Source organism: Onychostruthus taczanowskii, unplaced genomic scaffold (genome assembly GCF_017590055.1).
Source record: "Onychostruthus taczanowskii isolate IOZ18803 unplaced genomic scaffold, ASM1759005v1 scaffold43, whole genome shotgun sequence".
In the NCBI taxonomy this organism is placed as follows: Eukaryota; Metazoa; Chordata; class Aves; order Passeriformes; family Passeridae; genus Onychostruthus; species Onychostruthus taczanowskii.
This window is the reverse complement of record NW_024501792.1, coordinates 5,445,590-5,455,096: the sequence shown is the minus strand read 5'-3', so window position 1 is coordinate 5,455,096 and position 9,507 is coordinate 5,445,590. Positions and strand designations below refer to the sequence as shown.

At 61.6% G+C, this 9,507-nt stretch overlaps 1 protein-coding gene across 1 annotated transcript; it reads right to left on the bottom strand.

Moving 5' to 3' along the window:
- Positions 1–1,073: 1,073 nt before the first annotated feature.
- ROBO4 (roundabout guidance receptor 4) lies at positions 1,074–9,082 on the bottom strand. Its single transcript, XM_041413817.1, is given in 22 exon segments — positions 1,074–2,323; positions 2,325–2,436; positions 2,523–2,660; positions 2,777–3,114; positions 3,195–3,314; positions 3,405–3,614; positions 3,705–3,857; positions 3,943–4,464; positions 4,549–4,840; positions 4,923–5,099; positions 5,515–5,645; positions 5,728–5,878; positions 5,955–6,126; positions 6,676–6,797; positions 6,885–7,104; positions 7,197–7,309; positions 7,764–7,784; positions 8,028–8,155; positions 8,230–8,368; positions 8,446–8,724; positions 8,814–8,858; positions 8,979–9,082. Coding segments are annotated over 22 exon segments (3,678 nt in total). The 5' UTR covers positions 9,043–9,082; the 3' UTR covers positions 1,074–2,292.
- Positions 9,083–9,507: the final 425 nt, after the last annotated feature.

Below are 9,507 nucleotides of genomic sequence, written 5' to 3'. Positions count from 1 at the left end.
GCCAGCTATGCTATCACAGCCTTGCCAGGCTCTGGTCCTCCACCCTAGCTGAGCCACTGCACCCATCCAGCTCCCCTTTGCCCCCCAGCTGTGATCCAGCTGTGGCTCTTCTACCCAGCTGTGATGCTTCAGCCCACCTACACCACTGCCACCCAGCTGTGACAATACCACATGGCTTCTTCTGGCTCTGGCACAGCTCTAGAGGGCTTGTGCCAGCACTGCGGTGGCCACTGAGCCCCCATGCCACTCCCCCCACCCTTCACTCCACCCCCTCTTTGCCAGGAGACCCCCCCACGGTGTCAGCATCCCCCCACAGGCACCCAGCCCCTCGGTGACTCCGGATGCCAGCGAGGGCCACCCACCCCGAGCCCTCTGCCCTCCTGGCACAGGTGAGCCCCGAGGGGCCAGTCTGGGTGGGTGGGGGCCTCGCTGGCTGTTGAGGGGGCTGACGCTGCCATCCCCACCTCCCCAGGGAAAACCCGCGGGGCGATCTCCAAAAGTCGCCTGAAGCCCAAATGCAGCCGCTACCGCCGGGAAAAGCAGACGGGAGGTGAGCGGGAGGAAAAAGCCGGGGCGTTCAGGAGGCTCGGGGGAGCTGAGCCCTCTCCTCCCTCTCTGCCGCAGACCTGCCGCCGCCGCCGCTGCCGCCGCCCGGCGAGACCCCCGGCGCCGCTCCGGAGCTGGAGCCGAGCGGGGCTGAGCGCAGGGTCCCCCCCCGCCCGGCCCGCGGCGGTAAGCCAGAGCCCCCGACCGCCCCTCGCAAGGGCTGGGGGTGTCACTGCCGAGCCCCAGCCTTGTCCCCTCCCCTGCAGATGAGGCCAGCCCCTACAGCAAACCCTCCTGCCTGCCCCGCGGGCAGGTGTCTGGCAGCTGCTCCACCACCGGCAGCGTCTCGTCCCGCGGCTCCAGCGGCTCCCGCGGCCACGGCTCGGGGCGCAGCCGGACCCCCGGGGACCGCGGCGAGGGGACCGGGCACGGCCGCCGCCCCGGGGCCCCGTTCCCCTGCCCGCCGCAGGAGAAGCGATAAAAGGGAGGGCGAGTCGGTGACAGAGTTGGGGACATGGGGATGGGAACGCAGGGGACACGGAGGGATGTTCTTTAATTTCTGAGTGGTTCCATGGAAATAGGGTTGCACAGAAGTCGCGGCCAGTGGGCGTCAGAGTGAGGGGGGACATGGATTCTTGGGGTGGGGCAAGAAATTCACAAGGAATGAGGATCCTGGGGAGGGACAAGGATGCTCAGGAGGGACAAGGAAGATGCTCAAGGAAGGACATGAACCCTGGGGGCAGAAACAGTTGGGACAGATAGGCAGAAGAGGGATGAGGGTGCTGTGGAAGGATGAGGAAGATGCTTGAGTGGGGAAGGATCCTGGAGACAAGGACAGCTGGGAGGAACAAGGGTGCTGGGAAAGGACAAGGATGCCTGAGAAGGATGAGGTGATTGAAAGGGAAGGGGACACTCGGTGGGGGACAAGATTACATGGGGGGACAAGGACACAGCAGATGGATGAGGGTGCTGGTGAGGGACAAGGAAGGCTGGGGGATAAAGATGCCTGGAGGGAAGAGGACATGGAGGAAGGACAAGGATTTCTAGGGGATTGAGGATTGCTGGGGGGAAGAGGACACTTGGGAGGGACGAGATTGCTTGGGAGGGACAAGGACAGCAGTAAGGGACAAGGGAGATGGCTGTGGGGGAATGAGAACAGTGGGGACACTTGGCATGAGGGACAAAACAACTGATGAAGGATCAGGACACTCAGGAGGGCTGAGAAGCCTGAGAATGAGGATGATTAGAAGGGACAAGGACATTTAGAGGGAGCACAAGGCCACCCAGGTGGCTTGGGAAGGTTGAGAATATTTGGGAGAGACAATGATAGAAAAGGTGGAACAAAGATGCTGAGGAAGGACATGAACTATCAGAGATCACAAGGACAGCTGGGAGCAATGGGAATAGTCAGTGGGAATGGGGATGGTCAAGGGGGTCAACAACCCTAGGGGAAGACAAGGACATGAGTGGACAACAGTGCTTGGGCTGGAGAAGGATAGTTAGGTAGGATGAGGATGCTGGAGAAGGAGCAGGACACTGAGGGAGGACAAGGACACTTAGAGGGATGCAGACTCTTGGGGAAGATGAGGATGCTGGGAAGAAAAGAGGAATTTGGGATGGGGAAACTGTGGAAGAAAGGGACACTTGGGAAGAACGCTGAATAAGGAGGGACACCCACCCACCTAGGTGCCACCCACTCTTTGTGGATAGCTTTTCCTGGTAAAGAGCCCCTGTTTGGGGAACTGCCTAATAAAGCTGGATTTTAGCTGAGCCAAGAGGTCTGGCCTTGCTGTGTCCTGCGCCCTGGGGACTGCCACACTCCTGTCCCTCCTGTCCGCAGCTCACCACCTTCCCTGGCCCAGGGGCTGCCAATCCCTGACCCTTGGCCACCTGGAAAGCAAAGGAAACATTTTCCAACACCCTGCAACACCTCACCACCCCCATGCCCACCACCCTGGCACTGGGGTACTGCGCACCATTCTGTGAGCGACTGTTCACGGCTGCCTCTGTCCTGGCTCTCTGTGGGACCTCCAGCATGGTCCACCAGTCCCAGGTGGCAGAGGGGACTCCGGGTGGGAAGACCTGCTCCAAAGGTGATGGTGGTGGTGAGGGACCTGCAGGGAAGAAGGCAAGAGCTGGTGGCATCACCATGGTGTCCCAACGGAGCCATCATTCTTGAGGAGGTGACAATGCTCAGGGTCAGAGAGGGGGTCCAGGGACCTTCACTCACCCCCGTAGGCCCCATCAGTGTCCTCAAGGCTGTAGCAGAGGCCATCGACAGCCACGGCCAGTGCCCGGGCGAAGCTGGCGTCCAGGAGGAAGGAGCCGTCGCAGGAGCTCACCAAGCTGCAGCGGGTGCTGGCAAAGTTGTCCTCCGAGACAGACCCCCAGCCATTCAGCAGCGACCCTCCTGGAGAGCCCCTCGTTGCTGTACGCTCTTCCTCCTCCTCCTCTTCCTCCTCCTCTTCCTCCTCCTCCTCCTCCCCTAGCTCAGAGGCTGGTGGCCCATAGATGTAGCCGTAGGTGTGCGGTGGTGAGAAGGACCGTGGTGTGGTCGGTGCCGGGGGTCTGTGGGGAACACAGTGGGGGTACTGCTGGCACCAGGGGATGCAGCACTCATGGGAGTGTCCCAGGGGGATGGGGAATACCTGCAGCAGGTAGTGTCCTGCGCCATCTCCAGGACCTCAGCCACCTGCTGCTGTGTGAGGACCCCGTCACTGAATGCTGGCGAGAGACGCCCGGTGGCCAGGGACATGTCCTTGGTGTACCTGGTAGCCAGGAATATGTCCCCTGAGTGCCTGGCCTCCAGTGACACATTCCAGGTGTGGCTGGTGGCTGGGGACAAGTCCTTGGGATACCTGGTGTCCAAGAACATGTCCTTCTGGTGGCCAGTGACTGGAGACACCTCTTTGGGATGCCTGGTGGCTGGAGATGTGTCTCTGGGGTGCCTAGTGGCTGGAGATGTGTCCCTGGGGTCCCTGGTGGCTGGAGATGTGTCCCTGGGGTGCCTGGTGGCTGGAGATGTGTCCTTGGGATGCCTTATTGCTGGTGACATGTTTTCAGGGTACCTGCTGCACAGGGACACATCCCTTGTGTGCATGGCCACCAGTGATGGGTCCCTGGCGTTCCTGGTGGCCTGAGACAGGTCCTCAGAGTACCTGGTGTCCAAGAACTTGTCCCTGTGGCGCGCAGGGACTGGTGACATCTCCTCAGGGTGCCTGGTGAGTGGGGATGTGTCCCTGGGGTGCCCAGTGGCTGGCAATGTGTCATTGGGATGCCTCAAGGCTGGTGACATGTTTTCAGGGGACCTGCTGCACAGGAACATGTCCCTTGGTGCATGTCATGAGAGATGGCTCCCTGGGGTACTTGTTGGCTGGGGACAGGTCCTTGGCATACCTGGAGGCCAGGAACTTGTCCCTGCAGTGCCTAGTGGCTGGTGACATCTCCTTGGGGAGCCTCGTGCCTGGGGATGTGTCCTTTGGGTGCCTGCTGGCTGGGGACGTGTCCTTGGTGTGCCTGGTGGACAGCGAGATGTCCCTCTGGCACTTGGCTACAGGTAATGGGTCTCTGGGGCACCTGGTGACCACAGAAGTGTCCTCAGGGTGCCTGGTGGTCAAGACTGTGTCCCTCTGGTGCTTGGCTGCTGGTGATGGATCCTTGTGGTGCCTGGTGGCTGGTGACATGTTCCTGGGGGTCCTGACTGAGGACACATCCTTAGGATGCCTGCTGTCCAGGAACGTGTCCTTAGGGTGCTCAGTGACCAAGGACACGTCCCTAGGGTTCCTGGTGGCCGGTGACACACCCCTGGGGCTCTCAGTGACTGGGGACATGTCCTTGGGGATCTTAGTGACTGGGGTCATGTCCTTGGGATGCCTGGTGACCAGAGATGTGTCCCTGGGGCACACGAAGGTCGGTGACCTGCAGGTGCAAGGGACATGTTGGGTTTTGCAGCAAAGAGTTGTGTTGCAGGGCACCCACCTGGATGGGGACACCCAGACTCACCGTGTCACTGGAGAGTGCCAGGCATGGGGTGGTCTTGGGGGTGTCACTGGTGACGTGGTCACACCAGAGGCCAGTGAGCTGCTGCCCCGAGGTGGTTTTGGAGAGCTGAAGACCGGCAGCCCTGGGTCCCTGCTGTCTGTCACGGCAGCGGTGGTGTCACCCTCGTGTCCCCTCTGCCGAGGCTGCCTGGCTGCCAGCCCAAAATCCGCCCCCCACTCGCCTCCACTTCCAGTGGCAGGGATGTGGCTGGGGCCAGCTATGAGCACCGGGGTGCTGTGCACTTGGTGCAGCTCTGCGAGGGGAGTGAGGGACACAGAGCCATGGGCCACTATCCTGGTGTCCCCCACGTCCCCCCATGTGCCCCCCACACCCACCTCTCTTGCAAACACGCTCCCAGGGTGCTGGGTTTGGGGTGCTGGGTGAGGAATGCACCCCGGGGTGCCCCCCAGCACAGCACCCCATGTCCCCAGGGGGTGGTGGCTGTCCCCCACGGAGGCTGCTGTGGATGGGGGGTGTGGGGGGGCCGAGGCTCGGCGGCTCCAAGGAGAGGGCTGGAAGAGTAAGAGAGGTCAGGGCACCCATGAGGCCATGTGTCCCCTGTCCCCTCTGCCCTTGGGTCTGTGTGTCCTTGATGCCTGCAGACAGACAACGGGGAACACCATTGTGAGGGTCCCATGGCACTGGGGGTCCCTGGCATAGGGTGAGGGTCTTGGGTACACTTTGCTGGTCCCGTGGCACTCTGTGGGGGTCCAAGGCCTGGGCTGGGGGCCCTGTTGCAGCAGGCCAGGGTTCCATGGAACTGGATGGGGATCCAGTGGCATCACATGGGATTGACGGGGTCCCATAGTACTGGTGGGGAGAGTGGGGGGCTCTATGGCACTAGGTGGGGGTCCCAACCCTGGTGTTCACTGGAGGGGTGGGGGTCCCATGGCAGTGGGTGAGGATTCCAGTCCCCACGGGGCTCACTGGAGGGGTGAGGGTCCCTGCCATCACTGCCCAGGAGCCGGCTGCTGAGGCTGCTGCTGCTGCTGAGGTTTCGGGGGGCACAGCTGGGTTTCCAGGGACCACCAAGCCATGGCGAGTCAGCAGCCACCAGCCTGTAGGGCAAGAGGTGCTGTCAGTGCATCAATCCCCACCACATCAGGGATCTGCTGTGTCCCCCACCCCATGGCCTCTCACCTGTGTCGAGCTGCAGCGTCCTGGCTGGCACGGCGCTGGCAGAGGAGGAGGAGGAGGGCGAGTAAGGCCAACCAGAGCATGGAACCAGCGGCTGCGATGACAGCTGGCTGCCGCAGTGCCTGGACCACCCTGCTGCTCCCTGCTGTCAGCCCTACAAGAGTCCCATCAGTGTCACTTCATGTCACCACCTTGACCCCCACCCGCACCCCACCTTGCTCTCCTCCTACCCAGGACTCCACAGGTGGCATTGCTGGGAACCCCCAGCCCTGCGCTGTTGAAAGCTGCCACCTGGACACAGAATTCGGCCCCGGGGTGTGGGAGGAGGGTTTCCAGGCGGCGAGTGGCTCCGTCCACTGTCCTGTTGGTGGCATGCTGCCAGCCCTCACCCATTGACCAGACCTGGCAGGCACCAAGAGGAGGATGTGTTCCCTTAGACGATTATCCTTGATGGCCCCTCTGTGGATGGACCCCCTGTGGATGGACCCCCTTGGACGGACTCCTTCAGATGAACATCCCTCAACAGACTCCCACTGATGGATTCCCCATGGACAGATTCACTTGGATGGGTGCCCTTAGACGAATCTCCTTGATGGACTTCCCTTGGCAGGACCCCTTTGGGTGGGCTCCCTTGCATGCCCCGAGGATGGACCTCCTTGGGTGAATACTTCTTGGATGGACCCCCATGATGGACCCCCCTTTGGATGGACCCCCTTGGCTGGACTCCTTTGGATGAGCTCCCTTGGATGCCACTAGACAGATGCCCTGGGAGGGACCCCCACCCTGGCTGGCCCCTTTGGATGAACCCCGTCCTGGACTGATTCCCTGGATGGTGCCCCCCTTGGATAGACCCCCACCTTTGACAGGCTCCCTTTTTGGATGGATCCCCTTGGACTGACCCTCCTTGGCCAGAAGATCCCTGCCCTGCCCACTTGCCCCATTGTCCCAAACCTGGTAGCCCCGGATGACACCATTGTGTGCTTCAGGAGGAGGTGGCTCCCAGCTCACGACCACGGTGCCGTTCCCTGCCTCAGCCTGGCTGATGGTGACACGCTGGGGCGCCGCACTTGGCACTGCCGGGACAGGGATGCTGAGATCCCTGGGACCCCCAGCCACCTCCCCATCCACCACCCAGACATCCCGGGGGACACACGACGCACCTTCCTCGGGTATCCAGAGGTGCCTGCTGTTGCTGTCTGAGCCCTGGCTCCCTCCGGTGTAGGGTCGGACCTTGAACTCGTACTTGTAGCCCCTGCGGAGCGCAGGGATGATGGCGCTGAGCTCCCTGCCTGCATCGTGCTGGACCCAGGAGGTGGCGACCGGGAGCAGGCTGCGGTACAGCACCACGTAGCCCACAGGCACCGGCACCGGCATCAGCATCTGAAGGAGATGGGAAGGATCCCAAGTTAAGGTGGGACACGGAGATGTGTCCCGTCCCCCCTCCCCTGGGGGAAGCCGATCATCACACCAACCTGCCAGCGGAGCTGGACAGCAGCAGTGGGCAGTGCAGTGCCGTTGTCCAGGTGCAGCCGCACGGCCAGCAGGTCCCGTGGGGCAGGCTCCTGCTGGCCCGTTGCCAGCCGGTCTGTGAGGCAGGAGAAGGCAAATGGCAGCACCAGGCAGGACCAAGATCCCCAGGAACCTGCCCAGACATCCCCCTCAGGTACCTGCACATGGAGATCCTGGATGGACTCACTTAAATGGACTCTTTTGGATAGACACCCTTTGATGGGTCTGTCTTGAATGGACCCCTCTTGGAGGGGCCCCCTTTGATGTGTTGCCCCATGAAGTATATCATGGGATCCCATCCCATGAGGACATGGGATGGGATCCCATGATATACTTCTCCATGATGTCCCTTTGGATGGATATTTGTTGTTCTATCTCCCTTTAATGTACTTCCACCTTCCATAGAGCCCCTTAAATGGATCCTTTTGGAGGAACCACGTTGGCTGGATCCCCTTTAGATGGGTGATTCTGAATTAATCCCCTTGGATGGACTCCCACCTCAATGCGTTTCCTTAGATGGCTCCACTTACATGGACCTTCTTGGATGGATCCTGTTGGATGGACGTGTTTAGATGGACATACCTTTGGAAGTTCTCTTTTTGATGGATCCCCTCAAATGACTTAGCTGGATGGACTTTATTTGATGGATGATGGATGATGGATGGACCCCCACAGACAGACTGTCCTTGGATCAACCCCATTAGATGGACCCTGTTAGATGGATCCCCTTGCATGAACCCCAAGATGGGCCTGGGTGCCTGTGATGGTGGAGGCCACAGAGGTCCCACACTGACCCTCGATGTGGAGGAAGGTGGTGGCGGCGGCGGTGCCCAGCTGGCTCTGCGCTGTGCACACGTACGCGCCGGCATCGGCGGACGTCACGGCGTAGAGGCGCAGAGTGTGCTCCCGGTCCACCTCGTGCCTGTGGGGCACCAGCTCTCCATCAGCCTCATCCCCACGCCAGGGATGGGACATGTCCCCCCTGCCACCACCTACCTGCCCCACGGCAGGTCTCCATGCTCCTTGTGCCACTGCACCTGTGGTGCTGGGTCACCTAGGGCGCTGCAACCCAGCTCCACGGTGCTGCCGGGCACCGCCACGGCGTCGCTTGGGTGCCGCACGATGCTTGGCTTCTCTGCAGGGGGACATCAAGGACGTGGCACCACGGCTGGGTGTGACGTGCCCACCCCCGGTGGGAGACCCTTGGCTTACCCAGCACAGAGACGCGGGCACCCCGGCTCTCCCTCTTGCCCGCCGCATTGGCCGCCACACAGATGTAGAGACCGGAGTCGCTCCGTTGCGCCGATGCCACCTGCAACTTCCCCTTGGTGACCCTGTACCTGCCACCTACCAAGTCCAAGGTCACCCCGTCCTTCTTCCAGGTAATGTAGGGTTCAGGGTACCCCAAGGGGGGGACACAATCCAGCTCCAATGCTTGTCCCGCTGTGGTCACCAAATCACCTGGCTGCAGGCGGAAATTGTCCCGCAGCACTGCGGTGGGGAGGGCACATTGTGGGTGGGGGGAACAGGATTTTCTGGTGTCTGCCCACCTGCATCTCCCACCCACCAGGTGTCCTTACCAGCTGGAGTTTGGGGTGCCGTGGCCACGCTGGGGAAGCGGCAGCCTGTCGGGTGACAAGGAGGTGGGGGAATGCCAGCAGGTGCCCCAAGTGGGCAGGCTCTCAGATCCGGGGTGGGGCAGGGGCAGGGTTAAGTGGATTTTGGCCCCCGTGGGCTGCACTCACCTCCGCGGTGCAGGGCGGCGAGGCAGAGCCCCAGGCCCAGCGCTGTCTCCCAGCCGCCCGCCATGCCGGCCCTGGCCAGCCTTCCCGTTTCCTCCCGAAATCCCGGTTCCTCCCCGCCAGCACCGGGGCTGGATCCGGCTCCGGATGGGGGGGTACAATAGCCGGATGCGGGGGCCGGGAAATGCCGGAGGGGGGGGAAGGTGACGGTGAACAAAAACATCTCAGCCATCCTGTGGCAGTGGGAGTGCCCGGCCACGGTGGCACTGGCAGCACCCGGAGACAGCAGAGTGGGGGGACACCAGCGGTTAATGAATTTAATTAGTCAGAATAAATTCCCCTTTTCCTTCGCCATGTTCAGAGGAAAACAAATTAAGAAGAAACGGGCTCTCAGCTGAGGATGCCATCAGTAGGCACCAGAGGGAACAGTCCAAGGTCTCCCATGCCAGTTTGAGTGCCAGCCAGGTGTCTCGGGTTTGTGTGGTCTTACCTGTCAGCCGCTTCTCATGTGTCCCCCCACCCTGGGGGACCC